The sequence below is a fragment of the Bactrocera latifrons genome, unplaced genomic scaffold, assembly GCF_001853355.1.
Source record: "Bactrocera latifrons isolate USDA-ARS-PBARC rearing strain unplaced genomic scaffold, ASM185335v1 scaffold_247, whole genome shotgun sequence".
Classification (NCBI taxonomy): domain Eukaryota; kingdom Metazoa; phylum Arthropoda; class Insecta; order Diptera; family Tephritidae; genus Bactrocera; species Bactrocera latifrons.
Genome location: NW_017536041.1, coordinates 202151 through 222510, shown reverse-complemented (window position 1 = coordinate 222510; position 20360 = coordinate 202151). Strand labels below are relative to the sequence as shown.

At 36.8% G+C, this 20360-nt stretch overlaps 1 protein-coding gene across 4 annotated transcripts in view; it reads left to right on the top strand.

Moving 5' to 3' along the window:
- The window catches only part of LOC108969275 (putative leucine-rich repeat-containing protein DDB_G0290503), a 139778-nt gene that overhangs the window by 100165 nt on the left and 19253 nt on the right, over positions 1-20360 (top strand). For all 4 annotated transcript variants that reach the window (XM_018933893.1, XM_018933891.1, XM_018933892.1 and 1 more), the window contains 4 exons: positions 9289-9888; positions 10038-10139; positions 12293-12427; positions 12494-12646. In XM_018933893.1, coding sequence (XP_018789438.1) covers positions 9289-9888; positions 10038-10139; positions 12293-12427; positions 12494-12646 — 990 coding nt within the window. The remainder of the gene's footprint in view (positions 1-9288; positions 9889-10037; positions 10140-12292; positions 12428-12493; positions 12647-20360) is intronic.

The following is a 20360-nucleotide window of genomic DNA, read 5'->3' as shown; positions in this document are numbered from 1 at the left end:
CTTGATAATCAGAGAAAGAAACTGTCAACATAACCTTAATTTTTCACTTGCTTTGACGTGGTTTTTTTTCGGCTACGACTCACGTTTCCCACAGTGTTTGGCCGATTGATCGTCTGTTTCCGGGTCGTAAGCATGGATGCCATACTCATCGCCAATAATACTATGTTTCATTTCATCCTGGTAGTCAGAAAGTATTGTTTTACAGACTTTTAATTTAAATTAAAAAGTCGTGCTACTTTTTGCTCACAGTTATTTACCTGCTACATATTTACACCGAGTAACGTTTCAATGCTTTAAATTTTGTTTTTAGAATTTTCAGAAATTCAATTGACAGTGGCGCTGCCGAAATCCAAAACGTGGAGAAAGTCAGACAGTCATAAATGGGGTCATTTGTAAATATATATTTACAATTTTTTTCATAAAAGAATTCTGAATAATTTCGGCAAATAAAATGACAATATTTTTACACTTCAAACAGATTGTGCATCAAAAGCTMTTTTGTAAATATACTCGTAAGCACATATCTCTGTGTAACTAAGTCAACAAAAGCCCTATACATGCGGCTATCTGGGTTTTCGCATTTGTGTTTTGTTTGGTTTTTACAATTTTACATTTATGTTCGCCAACACAGTTGTCAATTGCGGCAGGTACACGCTGATACATACACATGAATGTGTGCGAATTTGGCTAAAGCAGCACATGCACCCATTGACACTTCATTTACTCTTTGGACCAATGTACTGAGCACCGGTGAACTGAGTCTGTCAGTAATTTAGTGATAATGTTACTTGGCCTTAATATCTGTAGTGTAATAAAACGGTAAAAAACAACAATAAATGATACAATTATATATGTTTTTATGTTTGCGTGTGTGTGCAAGAWATAAAATAACTTAACTTGCGGAATTAAAGTTCAAAATGTTGTGCTCTCATATGAGAGGTGATTGTTTCTTTAGTGTTTGTATGTCAACGCGTAYGCAACGTGATTATGTGGCACACTTAGTGATATAAATAGAGTACATACATATGTGACACTATACAACATAGAAAAAAAAATCCGACTGCTTTGCTAAGAGGTCTGTGGGCTAAGTATTTGACGTGTTTTGACTCAAACTTTTGTATTTGTTTTAAATTTTTTGTAAATTATTGGTGTTTTGACCCTTACTGCCCTTACACAAAAACACAAAAATTCTACTTGTTTTCAAATTCGTATTGTTATTTTCGATTTTAGCAACYCAAAATTATAAAGAAATAGCCYCTAACATCACATTTCTGTTAACTAGTGTTATTATACTCTCTGACTGATGACCTCTCTGTAGATACGGGAAGTTTCCTTCGGTTTTTGTGATAACAATATGAAATTTTGCACAGATTCTTATCTCCCTAATAAGCTGATTATTTGTCGGAATCATCGCCATCGGACAACTATAGCATATAGCTGCCATATAAACTGAACGATCAAAATCAAGTGCTCGTATGGAGAACTTTTTTATTTGACGAGATATCTTCACGAAATTTGGTATGGATTATTATCCAAAACAATGAAACAAACTCTCAAGAAATTGTTCAAGTTGAACCACAATAACGTATGGCTGCCATACAAACCGATCAGTATAAATCCAGTACTTGTATGGAAAACTTTTTTATTTGACGAGATATCTTCACGAAATTTGGTATGTATTATTTTTTATAGCAGTAGTATAATGCCCGAATATAATATCTGAATATGTTCAGATTGGACCGTTATAGCATATAGCTGCCATATAAACTGAACGATCAAAATCAAGTGCCCGTATGGAAAACTTTTTTATTTGGCATAATACCTTCATGAAATTTGGCARGGATTATTATCCAAGACATTGAAATAATCTCCCAAGAAAGCGTTCAGTTTAAGCAACAAAAACACATAGCTATCATACAAACAGACTGATCAAAATCGCGATATAGATTTTTTATACCCTTTTAAGMAATAAAAATGCATCTMTGAAGGGTATTAAAGCCACGCTGCAAAAAAAGTTAATATTTTTCTCACGTTTTTTACAATTTCAGCAAAACGAATGGGCAAATTGTGTTAAAATGTTCAATAAAGCACAGCAATAATTATATATATATATATTAATATAATTATATATGAATGTAATTATTCTTACCCCTGCATGCATAAGTATGTACGCACATATATTATATATGAGTTCGTGCTAGAAAAGTGACTTTGGTACGCGCATGCGCCACGACGATTTTCCAGCATTACCATATATTACTTACTATAGACTTTGCTCGCATGCGCACAATATCAAATACACATATTTGCCATTATAAGCTGATATTATGTGGGATCAAGCGTGGGCGGTTAATCTAAATAGATAGTAGCTCCGATGCAGTTGGCACTAAGACAAGTTCACACATAAAATTACTCCAGTTAAAGCTGTAAATCGAACAGGCGTTGAGTAGAAAGCGCATTTTTCTTTGGCGACGTTGTAAAAAGGAAGAGCCAAATGCATAAATTCAYTGAAAGTATGAGCATGCGCAGACAATGGTGCAGAAATGAGGAAAACGCATTTGCAATTAGCACAAGCGCCGCATACCCTATGAGTGTATGTGTGTGTGTGTGTGTGGGGCAAAAAGTCGAATCAACGCATGCATGGAAATAATCGCATGAATGAAAAGACCAAACAATGCCTGTGCTGCCATAAAAGTATAAATATTCTGCATACGCATATACATAACTACATGAGCATATTATTATTAACATAAATACATATATATGGTATACGATTGTTCAAATATTTTTGCTTTTATATGCCAATAATTATTGGCCCTTGAATCAAACAACCGCCAAGTAAATACATATTTTTCCGTTATTTTTTTTTTTTTTTTTTTTTTGGTATTTGCCTAACAAACATCGTTTAACAACGCAGAACCACTCAAGTTCATCTTCTCGAGGCGTTTGCTGCTTTGTGGGTAAATCAGCAGCGATAATTTATTGCAAAACCGCCAACTTGTCGTGATCATAAATGCTAAAATTTGCATACATACATACATGCATAAATATGTACACGCTCGTTAAGTATAAAGTGTATATATGTTTTATGCGATTTTTTTTTGTGGCGTGCCAATATTACAATATGGTGGCTATGCAAAGTACCTTGACATTTTTCAGTTTTATTAATTTTGTTTACTGCGTTTCCACACATCAATCTCTCAAGCTTTCTGCAGTGCAGCTTACACACAAAGATTAATAATACCAAGTCAAGTGCATAATTACATACATATATGTGTATATATTTTGCACATAATATAAGCAAATTAAATGTTTGTGTTAAACTCACCGCTTTTCAGTCACGAAAACGCAGAGTAGGCTTATTTGTTGTTTTTTTTTTTTTAATTTGCAACAAGCAATTATGTTCTTATGAAACATTTATTTCATTTACAAGTGATTTGCAATTAGAAAATAAGTGTTTGTAGCATGAAATGTTCATTATTGATAATAATATAAGGGGCACACGCACTGTCAAGCTCGAAAATTGAGCGCCTTGAGTTAAAAAAAAAAAACTACTTTATCAATTGCTTAAAAATTTTAAAGGCATATTTTTTCATATTTTAAGCATACACGGTGAAATATTTCAATGAAATTTTATATTTAGCAAGTTTAACGTGATTTCCAACGGCTCCTAAACAAAGCGTTCCTCTACTGCTGCAGTGACTCCGGGCTTCGAATGAAAATTTCGCTACTCCAAGATATTGTTCCTTATATAACCTATTGTCACAAAAAAAAAAAAATAAAAATAAAAAACTAAAAAAAAATATAAAAAAAAATAATAAAAATAAAAAAAATTGATAAAATTAAAAAAAATTAAAAAAAGTATTGATTTTTATCAAAGTCTGGGGTGGAAACTCTCACCAAAGGAGGTATTTTGGCGCTACGAAACTGTAGTCCAGCCAATTACGTTCTATGGTTTATTCGTCTAGTGAAGAGGCGCTCGAAGAGGCTACACTTGCTATGAAAGCTGAGAGTTCAAAGAGCGGCTCTCATCGGCATCTTCGGCACACTACCGACTACCACAACAATAATACTTACGTTTTTAAATGACCACAATGAACGTTACCGAAAGTTTTATTACTGCGAAGTGTGCTCTAAGTATATGAAAAGGTTCGAAAAAGGTCACCTCGAGGTCACCCTTCTCTTTCAATTGCATTTCTTGAAATTTGGATCACCTAATCGAAACGGCTTTTTTTATGCTCACATACTGCTGAGGGAGATGTGAATAGGAAAAAGTCATTGGGAAGAGGTGCAGTGAGTTTTTTCATGGATTGATCAAGGAGAGAAGATTGGAGGGCGAGTTCTGTGTAGGAAACTCTTCGTCAATCTTAACTTAGACTACTGGCTCACTGAACTGTTTTTCTGGCAGAAATGGCTGTTATCAAGGTGGCGGTAGACGTAGGCGGTCAGACTTGCCTGATCACAGCGGAATCGCTGACAACTGCAAAGCTGATGCACTAACCAAAGTGGGCACTCTTACTCCACTCACATGGAAATGGGACTGAATTTGATTTCTATTGGCGTCATGCGTTCTAGCCCTGAAGTAATTGACCTCTCGTGAGCTTAGGAGGCGCAGATCGACTACCAGTTCCTCTGCGACTGTGAGATCCTTCTGGCTTAGAGAAGAATGCAAGTAATCTTCTGAACTCAAGCCTCCACTGGAGAGACCAAGTGCATAGAGACTTGTGAGCACTTCAGATGTATATTTGGCGTGATCTCGTACAGGATAGAGACAACTGACGTAGTTTTGCATTCTCGACCCAGACCGGCCCATAATAAATGGCCACATCTGAATCGCGTTGTATTGGTTTTGTTGTTGTTGCCATACTATTACCAAATTTTGCAAATTGCATTATACTGCCGTTATAAATAGAAGAGATAAAGTAAAACCTTATAAATATACAAATATGTATATATGTATGGGAAAGCAAAACCAAAAAAAAAACGAAAAAAAAAAACAAAAAAAATTTACAACAAAAACAACACAAACCAATGCATTGCTAAAACTTGCGCCTATTTTGCATATTTTCGCATGTGATTGCAGCAAAATAAACAACGACGTTGTTGTTGTATTAATTTACAAGCGATAAACTGCCCAAATAGATTTATTGTTTCAAATTTATGTGCCGTTGTTGCATGTATGCCATGTGCAACATGCCATTGTCCGTCGCTCGGCGCTGTCTACTGTCAATCACAGCCAAAAGCCCAAACACACTCAATGCAGACAGTTGAATAAGAATGGCAATAGCTGACAGTCCAAGTACTCGCATAGATAACAACAACAATAGCAACAGCAACACACGCATGCTCGCGAGCTCGCGAACCAAAGGTATACAAGAGGTGTTTATTTCAAATTCACCGGGAAATTGTGTGGGTGTTCGTTGTAACATAACCAACTTACAGCAATAAAAACAACAACATCAACAATAGTAATAATAACGCTTGTAAGTATGTAAGGTTTGGGCTAATAACGGAAAATAGTTTGAGGAAAGAAAACGCCAGTTCGCATGCGCCAAATGCGGATATGTGGCAACTGGCAAATTTCAATCATAAACCCTCTACAACACACACACACACACACGCACACACAGATATGTGGAGTAGCGGTGTGTGTTTGTACACGGTTTGTTGAAGGAAATCGCTTTGACTGGCAATGGCGTAAATGCGAGTCAAATGTTTGCATTTACAATTCAATCATCGYTTCAACAATCAACGCTCGGCGGCAGGCGGTCGGTGCTTGGCGGTCGACGGGGGAGCCGTGGCAGTCAGCAGCCAGGCGTTGAGGTCTGCGATTGATGGAATTGTGGCAGACGCCGTCAGAGTAGGCGTCCGCCGCATTGGTTTCCTACTTTTTTCCGCTKCGGCMGCAGCAATGCAAACGAGTCGGCTGCAGYTTTCATGCACACTCTACTTCATTTTCGTTGCAAGTAGCTGCTGCACCACGCTGCATTGGGCAATTTTCCGTCGATTGATCGRCTTGACTGCCATCTTGGCTTACACTCTGCATAGCTGCCTTAATGGAGAGTACCACCACGTGCACATATGTATGTGTGTGTGAATTGCGCAATATATTATTATTAGGTATTCATTTAATGACTTCACAATTATGCGAATTGTTATTTTCCATTATTTATTGATTTTTGTGCACCTGCAAAAGTGTTAGTGTCAATGTAATGCTTCGAGATTTTTAATTAAAATTGGATTTTGAATGACGCATCTCTTCGTGGCACATAATCGTTTTACGTATGTGGTTACGTTAAGCCTGTGTATGATATATGTAAAAATTTAATGAATTCGACGTGAGCTTGCATTACTAAAAGGCTTACTGCAACTATTGCTAGCGTTCCTTCTGATATCAAATCCTGCTAAACTGACAAAACCAAAACGTTTCCAATGCAGTAGTCGGTTACTTGCTGTTTTCTGACATTTGCTTTTACCCTCAAAGATACAGCCAATGATCAAGTGCACATTTCATGTTGACATTGTCATTATCCAAACGGCCTTTGAATCTATATATCAAGCAGTCAATAAGATTTTCCATTTCTTCAGTTTTCAAAGCACATACTTTTTCTGGAAGCACCAAACTTTGAAATTCATCCAATAATTTTCTAAAAAAGCGCATCTTCAAATCTTCGCCGATAGTCTCCAACATAGTAATGTACACTGTAGATTCTGTAGCATTCTTCGCAAGTTCTCATGCAGAAACTTTCGCATTTTGTTTGTCGGTCACAGATTCTTGTTTTTTCATCGTCAGTTCTGTTGCCACTTTTTCGTCTCTGAATAAATGGATCGAAAATGTTTCTCAGCTTTTTGTCCCCGATTTTGAAACGTTACCAGCAAATCTATCATATTTAACGTCCCCTCTCAATCCGCCACTGAATATATATACACCACCAATCTATAAAATGTTTATGTGGGTGTCTATGAGTATACATTTTAATTATTAAATATACAAATTTATTAGAAAAATTACATAATCCCAACAGGGGAGTCAAAATGAAAGCAGCAGTGTGATTGCTTGCGTTTAGAAAAAATTCTTTAAGATTACTGCTTATATAGTAATTTAGCTTACTTATTAGAACAATTACACACAATATTTTCAGAATGTCAAGCAAAAAAAAAAAAACAACAACATTAAGTATGCCAGCTACATATATGTTATAGTAGACCGATCTAAAAATTTTATTCGAATATAGTAACATTGCCTTGGATAATAATTTAAACCAAATTTCGTGAAGATATCTTGTCAAGTAAAAAAAAGTTTTCTATACAAAGCCTTCATTATGATCGGTCAATTTGTATGGCAGCTATGTGTTATAGTGATCCGATCTGAATACTACGAGTGGATATTGTAGCATTGTCTAAGCCAATAATCTATGGCACATCTCGTTGTGATATCTCGTCAAATAAAAAAGCTTTCCATAGAAGAACTTGACTGTGATTGGGCATCTTTCCTGAAAGCTACACGCTATAGAGAACGGATATCGGCGGTTTCGAGAAATGGAAAGCTGCTTGTGGTGCAAAGAACGTGTGCAAAATTTCAGTTCGATATCTTTAAAACTGAGGGCCTATTTCGAGTAACTACAGGCACTCGGATCGATCAAATGAAAAATTATATTAAAATTTTTAGTTTTTGAGTTATGACATTACACTTGTAAGCAAGCGATAARTCGTTTGTATCTTGGCAAAAATATGATACTATTATTTATTATATTTATTTGTAAAAAGTACATCGTCGCCTAAAATGCAAAATAACTTAACATCACTTTTCAAGAGCTTACAGGCGAAGGAAAAACTGCTCATATAGACATATAGACAAAATTTGAGTTTATTAGTTATAAAATGATTATATATTTGGTTATAAGATGGTTATATATTTGGTTATGAAGTGGTTATATATTGGTTATATCCGAGAGCGGAAGCTAAAATTTGTCATATATGTAAATAATGTTATGTATGTAGCGAATCGTAAACAATAAAAAATCAATTTTCTTTGTTTTGATTATATAATGGTTTGCAATTTAGGTGACAATATATGTATATAATTTCACTGTTTTTATACTCTCGCAACAAAGGTAATAAGGAGGTTGAAATCCGCATGTCTGTCTGTCTGTCCGTCCTTCCGGATGTCTGTCCATCCGTCCGTACAAGCTGTAACTTGAGTAAAAATTGAGATATCATGATGAAACTTTGTACACGTATTTCTTGGCTCCATAAGAAGGTTAAGTAAAATCGACCCACTGCCACGCCTACAAAATGGCGAAAACCGAAAACCTATAAAGTGTCATAACTAAGCCATAAATAAAGATATTAAATTGAAATTTGACAGAAAGGATTGCATTAGGTAGGGGCATATTTGGACGTAATTTTTTTGGAAAAGTGGGCGTGGCCCCGCCCCTTACTAAATTTTTTGTACATATCTCGGATACTACTATAGCTATGCCAACCAAACTCTACAGAGTTGTTTCATTCAGGCATTTCCATATACGGTAAAATGGAAGAAATCGGATAATAACCACGCCCACCTTCCATACAAAGGTTATATTGAAAATCACTAAAAGTGCGTTAACCGACCAACAAAAAACGTCAGAAACACTAAATTTAACGGAAGAAATGGCAGAAGGAAGCTGCACCCAGGCTCTTTTTAAAAATTGAAAATGGGCGTGGCGACGCCCACTTATGGACCAAAAACGATATCTCAGGAACTACTCAACCGATTTCAATGAMATTCGGTAYATAATAGTTTCTTAACACCCTGATGACATGTACGAAATATGGGTGAAATCGGTTCACAACCACGCCTTCTTCCAATATAAMGCTATTTTGAATTCCATCTGATGCCTTCTCTGTATAATATATACATTAGGAACCAATGATGATAGCGGAATAAAACTTTACACAAGCATTGTATTTGAGCTGAGGTATCCCTTGCGGAAAAATTGTCGTGATCGGACTATAACTTTTCAAGGTCCCTGATATCGAACACGAAGAACTCAGTGCCTAACCTAACTTAATTTTTCACCGAAAATATCGGTAAATCAATACAGTTAAAATAAATGAAAATACAATTCAATACTCAAAGTACACAAATTAATCTAATCTAATTAAATTAAATTAAATCTCCATTATCACTTTAAGAGTATAAAATGTTCTGTGACACCCRAACTTAGCCCTTCCTTACTTGTTATTATTRTTTCCGTAATGCAAGCCCTTGCTGATCTATTATTTCTCACTTAATTGCCTTTGCAGGTGAAAAATCTCAAGGATATTGAGCTGATCAACAATTCAAACATTTTTATACAAAGTAATATTAACGCGACCGCGCCAACGACAGGCGCACCAAAGGATAACGTAGAAACAACAACAAATGCAAATAAAATACTCACCCATTCACAAAGCAATCTCAAATTGCAACCACTGCAAAATGTTAGTTTTAATTTAAATGTAAATGTCGACGATGAACAAATTCACAACAACAACAACATAACGTCAACCATTAACTCATCACCATCCACAACAACAGCAACTACCACACATAATGCGATTTGTAACAATTTACTAAAAACGACAACAACCCACAATGCGGATGGTAACAACTTACTAAAAGCAACAGCAACAACATCAAAATGTGCACCTTTGGAAGTACATAGTGCGTGCGCACAATTGATGAAGCCGCTTGCAGCAAAGGCGATAGAAGAGCAGYCAATTGATAAATTAGCAGCAACAACAGCAAATTCGACAACTGTAGATAATATGTGTACAACAACAACAGTCACTTCAACAACAACACAAACGGCGAATGTAGATGAGCGACACCACAATGACCGAATGCGTGACGACCGAATGAAGGTAAAATATAAAGCARCAAACACAGTCACAYATGTCTATATRTRTATGTRTATATATACATRCACACATTCTATACATAAATGCAGACACTTTAGCACTGAGTAAGCACCTGTTTATTTGCAATTTAGTTGACCATTCTCCACTTGCAGGATAACAACTCCGACTCGGACTCGGCGCTCTCATCTGCCCCGCCATCGATAAGCCCACAGCCGCCACCGGCGGGCCTGGACACAGCCGATATCTGGCAAATGGTGAGTACGCAGTCRAAAGCTMAATTATTCAGACAAAAACAAAAAGAAGAARGCAAATGCAAAACACCGTTGAAAAACGTGTATTTTTGCTTCGTTTCGTAAACAAGTTTTGGCCTGTGAGGCTTTTGTTTAGCGTTGCTCATAGCATAAACACAAAAGCAAAAGTGCATATTTGTTGWTAGCAGTTTTTACGAAACWATTYGAGTACGAGTGTCTTCTGTGACGCCGCCGCCGCCACCGCCGCAGCGCCCAATTTAGCCCGATGACAATGCACTTCAAGCGCCTTGCATTGACACACTTTATCCCGTAGTTCCGCTTAACCGTCTAAACATCTGTAGTTTTTATTGCGACTTGGTGCATTTGGTGATTACCATTCCCTTTCCAATCTGACTGACTGATGCACGTGTTTTTGTGTGAAGATGAGCTTGCAATTGGCTTTGACAGCATTTAAGCGCATAATATTGCTTTGTTTCTTGTACCAAAAGGGTAAGCTTGTAAGACTTGGTGCCTTGATCGCTTGTATTTGCGTAATGCTTTCTAACAAGAAATAATTTTTAGCTAGTTGCATTAATGAAAAAAACACCAACTTATATGTAGGGATAGATATTTATAATGTTCTGTATATGATATTAAATCGCTGATCTCAAMACTGTTCCTCAGCACCAAACTTTACACTTARGTAGTTGACAGCGCTAGAGATATTATYCTATGAGTGTAAAACTTTTCTGGTWTCTCGGMGAAAAACTGCGAMAAGTAAGTCTCACAGRCTACTCTTGAAGCCGACTTTACTGAATTAAGGGAGTTCTATATTGACCGTAACAAATGATAGGCCGATGGTGCAAAGTCAGAGCTAAGTATATGGTGAATGCATCATAACTCTCCAGTCAAACTCTCTCAGCTTATGCGGAGTCATCAAAGATGTGTGTGGTCTAGCGTTGTCCTTATGGAAAACGAAGCCCTTTCTGTTGGTCAGTTCTGGTCGTTTTTTCGATTCTTGCTGGCCTTGGGACTATTTGTTAAGCTTCACTATGCTTGGACCATGATCTTTTCGCACATTATTGTCGTATTTGATCCAGTTTTCGCCTCTTGTTAAAATTCGCTTCAGAAATGATTCGATTTCATTTCGTTTCCGCAAAGAATCGCAGATGTTTATTCGGTCCATTAARTTTTTCACAGACAACTCATATGKTACCCAARCAWTGAGCTTCTTTTTGTAGCCAGTCTTTTTTCAAATAGTTTGCTGATGAATGTTAAGTTCCTTAGCGATGTCATGGCTGCTTATGTGACGGTCCTGGTCCATCTTTTCCATAATTTCATCAAATTTTTCACCGATATGTGGACTAGAGCGAGGTGCATCTTTCACATTGAAATTTCCAGAACGTAAGCAAGTGAACCACTGTTGTGCTACACGAACTGAGTCAGCATCGTCTCCGTAAAGTTCTCAAATTTCATTGATGGGTTGCAACAATATACCCTGAACGAGCAAACTCTAGTTTTTGTATATAAAACTTCTTCGTATCACATCAAATATAGTTACATATATAAATTATATGTATGTCTTATATCCACATATTGATTCTTATATGTTCACATTATGTCAGAACTACAACATGGAAAGGATGCTTTTGCGGCTTTTATGGCCGCCGATAGAYTTTGCATAATCAGTGAGGCAATAATTCAGGATTTTATATATCTGTTTTGCTGAAGTTTTGTTATACTGTTTGTTGTTTTTATTTTATTGGTGATTGCGCACGCATAGTGCTGGCGTCTGAGCAGTTAGGATGACGATATACACCAAGAAATGCGCTTAATGCAGCCTACAATCCAATACCACACACACAGCCTTTGCAATGAGCCCAGCATTAGTTTTTCAGTTTAGTCCAATCCGTTGGGCTAACGAGTAAATGGCCACACCAAGTTAATGGAGATTTTTATGATTCCGCCGTAATGAACTGGCGACGCTATGTTGGTATTACGCTCATTGGAGGATAAAAAGAATTTTAAGCGCTCGTAAAAAGTCTATTTGGAGTGCTGCACACACAAGTGCCCAAACCTGTTTTGTTGCACTTGAACTTGCTGAAATCTCACATTTTATGTCATTCTTTATGCTTTGGCTAGTTGACTTACATAACGCTTATTTCATCGCTTTTCAGATCCGCACCTACAGCACCGACCTGCAGAAGCTACAGAAGGATAATGAAATATTGCTGAAGGAAAACGAACACTTGCATGCCGAACTGAATTTGGCCAAGGATCACATACTCGACGCCGAGAAGTCAACCTTGGAGGTAAGTTGTGTCAATGGTTTTGCTGAATTTTCGCGCATTAAACTTTTGAGTTTCGTCTACTTGCAGTTGAATAATAATGCGGCATTACAACAACTTATGTTGCGTATAAAACAACTTGAGGAACAGGAGCATCAGCTGAGCACGGAGGCGGACGAGTTGCGTGAGCAGAATGAACTGTTGGAATTCCGCATACTCGAGCTGGAGGAGAACAATGACAAGGTGAGTTGAGCCCAAAAGTATGCTACGCTTAACACAGCGTATGATATATTGAGTGGAAATAAACGCCTGCTTGTAGGCTACAGAAAAGTGTTAATATAACGAAAGTAAAAAATGTTTATTAGCATTTACATTTTTTGGTTTAACAGCGTAAAGTTGACTGTTAATAGGTGACAAGTTTACATAGCGAAGTACTTTTCGAGATACACGTGATTAAAAATTTATGAAATTGTGCTGTTTTTTTTTAATTCAATTTTAAATTACAATTAACTAATTTTTTGTTTTAATTTACATTTTTTTTGACTTAAATTTTTTTAAATCAAAAATATTAAATTTAAATTTTATAAATTTTTTAAATAATGATTTTTTTAATAAAAAAATTTTTTGGTCTGCCAAAATATGATTTTTGGTCCGCTCAAAATACTGTTACAAATTCATTGTTAGTTATTGTATAAAACAAAAATATTTGTTAGTGATCGCAGCATTTGTCGCCGAGTCATCACTCAAGCAAGTTTGAAACATTTAGTTTGAGAAAAGCAGTTAGATRTAGTCAGCTACATGGAAAAATTATAATTGTAATTAATTTTTTCATAAAAAATTTACTTTATAAAAGTAAGAACCTTGATTCATTCGATGATTGATTTGACAGAATTTTGAAAAAAAAAGGAAATCAATAATTTTAAAAGTAAATGCTGTTAGTGTAGATCCCCTCCCAACAAAAGCTTTATGCGGTGATCATCATTATTCCTTTTGGTCTAACTGACCAAAAATATTGTTTTACTTGTAGATATATGTATGTATACATAGATAGTAGACAGTGCCTGATTGACGTTTTTTTTATTAACAAACAGGCGGTCCAAAGAATTTTTTTTCTATTTTCTAGAAAAAAAAAACCAATAGTTATTTGTTTATAAAATATCCTCAGAACAAGCACTAGTCTTTCATGTTTTCGAAATTCTGTACAAATTTCATTGAAATCCACAGAGCGCTTTGTTTAGATACTTAAGCAGTTCAAAAACACAATTTTTTAAGAAAAATTCATTATTAATTTAAAATTAAGTATTAACAAAGAAATTATGAAATTTTTAGATAAAAGTATTATAAACTCGGCCATTGTGACACCATTTTTGGTGACCCCTCTGAAAAAAGATACGCCCGCGTTGGCAGGATAATGCCTTACAAGATCGTCTAAAGTGAAAAAATACATATTTTAGTTGAAACCTTAAGTTAGAACTGAGATGAATAAAAAATGAAAATTGAATTTTTGCCAAAAAAAAAAAGTAATAAATAAATAAAAAAATGTTTTTTTTCAAATAGTTATGATCGAAAAAATCCTTCGTCTAAGAATTGTATTTCCAAGACCTGCGTAAATTTTCATGAAGATCGATTGAGTGTTCTCGAGAAATCTTGACAACCGACTTCAAACWGTTTTGAGAAAAACGCGTTTAAAGATGGCACACTAAGCCTAGCTAGCCTTGAGCGCACAAATTTTCAAGGCTGTATCTCCGAAACTATTACTCAGACCAACATGAAAATTTCGAACAATATTCTAGAGGTGCTGTAGAATTTAATAAGATAATAAAAAAAATAGAATTTTTATAACTCGTAAATCCATGTAACCCCTAAAGAAAATGGAAAAAAAAAATAATTTTTTTTTGAAAATTCTGACAACCCCTAACCTCTTAAATATAAATTCTTGGAGCGGAAAGTAGGAAATCCAAAACTATTTGAGAAATCACTTAAAATTTTCAGTATGTTTTTTATTTTATTTTTTATTAAGTATGTCGGCTAGCAGAGCACAGAATGTGCCCTTAAAATTTATTTCCCCAAATTAAAAATTATTTGTTAATAGCATTCTCTGTTGCTAGATTTCGTTGGACACAGTTCCAACAGCTTGAAAATGCCAAATTTCCAAATCAAATATCTAAAATCTAGGAGATTATGACAGCCACCTTTGAGGGGATGAGATAAAAGCTGCTAGTATCTGCACTAGTTGCAACAGTAATAAAGCAATAATAAATGTTTAAAAGTTTCGAAGGCAAAAGTTGGCTTAGTTGGCATAATATTATTGTTATTTAAAGTTTGAAAYTCGTCTAAAAGCACAACGCGAACAACACGCATGCGCCCAATACATTTTCTCACAGTTCCACACGTGCTTAAATGACTAATAACACATTTGYTATTKGGCAGCTAGTTTCTGTACTGTGACCCAACATATTTATGTGACCATTCATTAATTTCTCTCACGTACAGACAATTGGTCCATTGAATGTTTTACAATGGCACGACAGAATCGAACCGAATACCRTGTGAAGGCGCTTGTTRCATATGGTTGCCTTWATTTTTCTGTTATTTTACTTAAGTACACGAARAATTTGCSYGTTTTGCCGCCGCCAGYTRTGMGCCACCGGCTATTTGTTCACCACCAAATCGGCAGCRCAAGTTTTGCGTTTTCAGGGCGGTAGCAGCGCGGTGTTAAGTCAATATAGAKTTGCTTGCTGGCCAGCGSAAGGCGGTGTGCTGTGGCGGGGTGGTGGYGATGAATGAACTTGGTGACGTATGCGCGGCTTGTGCGATTACGAATTGAGTCATTCAATGCACAGCTGCTTCGCACAGCACCCCATGTGCSAGTGAGAGTGGCCGTCAGCAAAATTTGCTGCAGTGCGCATGCGTGTTAAATTATTTAAGAAGTGCCAAAATCTATTCGAAATTTATCTGCMTTTGTCACTTGTTTGACTGATTGGCGCACAGTTATCCGMYTGTTGGCTTGGCGGTGTGTATTGTTGCCATCATATGAAAAATCACAAAACTATTCAAAATGCACGCGCTTTAGTCGGTATTTATAGAAAAAAGAAACAACAATAAAAAACTGTTTTGCATATTACACAGAGAGGTTGTTTTTGGCTTTTGCTTTGAATTTTTTTATTTCTGTTTGGTTACAGTTGGCTGACAGGTAGCGTGGCACACCCTCTTTCTTAATGCCAGTCGAGGCGATTGCAATGAATTTTTACTACAAAAAATGATAAAATTCATAAATTTACGAAAATGAATGTTAACTTGTGTAAACGGCGATTCATATATAAAAATTTTGGATTCCCTTGTTCTCTAGCCGTTCACCATTAGGACCTTCGATAAGAGGTGGCTGGCGGTACGGAATATTTAGTTGCTTAGAATTAGCTTGAATACAAAACTCACAATAAAAAACAAAAAAAACAAAAAAAAAAAAAACATTTACTACTACAGATGAATACAGCAATGATAGACTTAGTACAAATTTTTATTATGGAAAAAATTTAAAAAAATGTTCTAAAAAGTCGTTTTTTGTAAAAGTATGTATACTATAGATTGTCTTTTAGAAATCGGAACTTTTGTCAACTTATAATTGCCAGACAAATATACTCGTATTTAAGCAGATCGTGTGAACTTTTTAATCTGTTCGGTTCAGCCGTTTCGGAAAAATTTTTTCACCATCTCTGAAAGCAGCATTTCAAGAAAAAGCGTTTAGAATTTTGACAACCGATTATACTCGTAGTAAGYTGAAAAATCCTTACAAATACGCACATAACTCCGAAATTATTTGCCCGATCAACGACGAAATTTTCGAGAATAGTTTCAAATACAATGAAACTCYTTATAACCGGACATAATACTGTCGCAGTGTCCGGTTAGAGCCGTCCATATAATATATGGTGGCGTGGCAAAACGAGTACTTCAAATCTACTTTTGGAGTGAGAAGCTGCAACTGAGAACTATATTTCTAGGCAAGTGGAAAATGAAAGCCAATGTCAGCCAGTGGTGAATGAATGATAATTATTCCATTAGTTTCTGTTGAGCCACCGCCAAACTGTTGTTTGCTGTATCTTCTTGTATTTTTCTTAAAAACCACTGTCGCAAAACACCAAAAATTTATAAGAATTTAAAAATGCGAAAACTATACTTTGCATGCAATTTTCTTGACAAATTTTATRAAATCTTGTCTGTTTATTAGCGCTAATTTGAACCGAATATTACCAAAGTAGTCTCAGTGTCCGGTCAATCTAGGCTTCTCATGTCCGCTTATAGGAAATGCTTTGTATGAAAATAATAATGAAAACGTGGTGTTCGTGATATTTGACCGGCTATGGGAGATATACTGCTGTGATGTTTGGCAATGAGGGATGTCCGGCTATGAGAGATGTCCGTAATGTGCTTTTATGTACATATATTCGATATACATCCAAGAAAATATCGATAGTACCTCCTTAAGGGAAATAAGTATGAAAATGTTTATAAAACTTCACCTGTACTTTTACTCAACGAAAGAAACCGTTACCTGCGGTGCCTTGCAATCATAGATATAGATAGATAATTCCATAATAGATAAGCCCTTGGAAGTATCAGCTTTGGCACTCCTGAGCAATGAAAGTTTGGCTGCTTTTGCAAAACGTGACTGGTTTGGCCAATACCCAAAGAGTGTTCGACTTTACGCTCAACGGTATTGAGTTTCTAATTAAACACATTGAGGGTAGGCATTTAATTCACAAACAAAAGACAAAATTAACAAGCACCGACACCGTTAACCCTATAGTAAAATAAATTGTACACATAATAATAAAAACGGGCTTGCACTTGGTTTTTTATTTGCATTACAGAAGAAGCGTGCACTTCTTCCTTTTGACTTGATTGAAGTATATCATAAAACGAAAAACCAAAGAGTTTGGCGGCAAACTTGTAAACAATGCTGACTTGCTCCACAACACCATTTTTTTTTTGTTGTTGCTCACCAACATTGAGTGCTTCAACTCAAAAAACAAAAAAAAAAAAACAAAAAAAATTGCCATTTTTAGATGCTCGCGAGCCCACGAGCAGCACTCGTTCTGTCTAAAAATACCGATTCTTCTAAGCTTGGATGCGGCACTTGTGAATCTGCGTTTTGATGACACACTCGTTTTGTGTTTGCGCACAGCAACAACATACCGTACATACATGCAGCGTTGAACTACAGACTCGCAGGCGGCTTGAGTGCCTTAARTCAGCAGTCGGCCCACACACACTTGCCTCACTTGAGTGATTTATTGATGCGCTTTAAATGGTCGCACTTAAGCGTATTGTGCGCATGCGCGAATACTCGCAGTAATGCCGCAACATAAGCGTCTGTCTAAACAACAGCATATCGTAATAAATCGCAAATGACGCAAAATAGTTTACGTCTTTTAAAGCGAGTAAACTCAAATGGCATAATAATACTTATAAATAGACAGAATACCACGTCGCGCGCACCAGAAGCCTGGAGGGAGAGATTTTGTATATTTGAAAATAAGCATTGTAAATATTTCCTTGTTATAGCATGGAACTGCGACTAGTTCACATAAAACGAGGCATTGCCACAATATCCAACTTTATCGTGCCACATTTTAGAATAATCATAAAAGCGTTTTAGAACCATTTGAGACGCCACACATTGCGGCGGTTAAAACCTGGCAGGAGACACAAACTCGTAGATACAAAGGACACTTGTATATGTTGATAGCTTGTTTATGCTTTTATAAGCATAACAGCAAAGTTAGCTAAATTAGGTAAGCTAGTTGGCTGTCACGTCATACATAGATCTACAGGTCTCTTTAAGGCTAGATGAAGGTTCATTATTAATATGAGCTGAAGTTTGTGTCTTTATTTCCGATATTTTATACAGTAATACTTCATCCAATAATCCTTCATTCATACTTGGAACTGCGAAGCTCCTAGATGTCGTACTCTACTTTTAGTTAAAATCCGACTGAAGCAGAGCAGGTTTTCAAACATCTCTTTGAACAATACATACCTATATTTCCCTGGACTTTCTACATGTGTGCCTAAACGGCTCGCATGTGACGTCAGTCAGTACTGACCCGTGATTTGATCAACAAACATTCTGCAATATTTTCCAGACAGTGTGAGTGAAAAGCTTGTGTGTTGTTTTTTCGCTCACCAGCACTTAATCTTGACAATCCTGCATGTGCCAAAAGCATTTCAAATTACCTTGATGCGTCTGCCAGCCCTTTCGGAAATCTCAATATGTTTCGTTTTTACTGATTAGCGTTGTTCTTAAACTGGTTCGGTAGCTAAGTGGATGGTCCTTTGGGAATTTCATCAGTTATTTTGAAGGTAAAGAACACGCTTCTAATGCGCTATGCTTCCGTACGGATATTCTCTGCCGCTTTATTGATCTGGATGGCTTTGGCCGCCATCTTCGTTGACAGATTTCCAGTTGCTAGTTGGCACGTCCGGATTCTGWCGTTTCAGTAACCGCAGAGCATGTTTCTGGTCCACCATGAGAGGAATTGTTACCTGCGCCTTGGGAAGCGATGGTATACTGCTGCGGTCTACCACTTCCAGGTTTGGAAGCGTTCTTGGACTTTGTCGATTTGTCCGCGTGCTTGACGTCTAGCATCCTGGTTATTCTTTGCACTTCCTATTTTCCGTTGCACGCTGCCTCTTTGCAGCGATATGCTCCTCAATGCGGTTAGCGTACGTTAGATCCGGGGCATATCACCTGTTTCGAGTGGTGAAGTTTACCCGGCTGTTCTTTACCTTTTCTCTAGATCAAGCCGGTCGTTTCACCTCCTCTTCCTTCAGACTGAACATGCCCTCAAAGCGGTTCCAAATTCCGACAGCCGCCTTGTATCTYGCTTTTGCTTTCAACACCTCCTTGCCTGCCTTCTTCCCGGGCACCAATCTTGTTGTTAGAATTGGAACCATCGGTCGCCTGTGGCTGCTGACGACACTATGCCCTCTAATGGTAGCAGCTTCCAGCCAGTGTTTAGACTAGGTATACCCATTCAAATATTTCTGAGGAAGCATGCAGAGCAGTACAATATAAGGGGATGCTGGGGAAAGTACGTCAGCCTTCGCTAGGTGTTGCCTGCCTGCAATGTAATGACTCTGCCAGGAACTAGCTTGATATCATGATATTGTAAGCAGCGACATCCATTGCTCAGTCGACACCCGCGCGGAGCAAACAACTAAGATGATTTTTGCTTATCCATATATGTGGTCTATTTTATCAACCGACCCTTTGCATATCGAGCAATTACCGAAGGCTCTTGTGGAAAATTCATCTAAGCCGTCTATCTTGCAGCTGGGCCGTGCTTTTCACTGCAGTATCAATAGGTAGCARGTCGGGTAACCCTTCAAGTCAGCAGCCGTTGAAGTGGTTCTTAGCATAAAAACATATACTAATTAAATTTTCTCTTGATAGGTGATATGATGCCCATATATCGTTCTATCAAAACCAGTGTGGAAAATCTCGAGTYATTAGTCTTCCCAAAAACCATAATATTACTGGGATCCATTACCTTATTTTAACCTAAAGGCGCAAAAAAACGTAGAAAATGTCGCATTTGCTATGCTTTTGTTTCACTGTTRCCMCTCGTTCATAAAAATATTTATGTATGTATGWATGTATCTATGTATGATATGCTGAGTTGTGGTGCATGGAGCCTAAGAAATCTGTCATTGCGAAAATATTTATGGCTCCTGCTTACGATCAAAGACAATACAACGTGTATATGTATGCATGTATAGGACACAAATAAGAATAACAATAWAAATAGGCGAACATGTACCTACAACTTGCTTTTGTACGAGTCGCGGCGCCATAAAAGTACSTCTTTCGAAAACTGTGTTAGGAGTGTGTTGTCACCGCAAAGGGGGCAACAGAAGCTTGCTACCATGTCGTGGCCAAACAAAAGCGCAACGA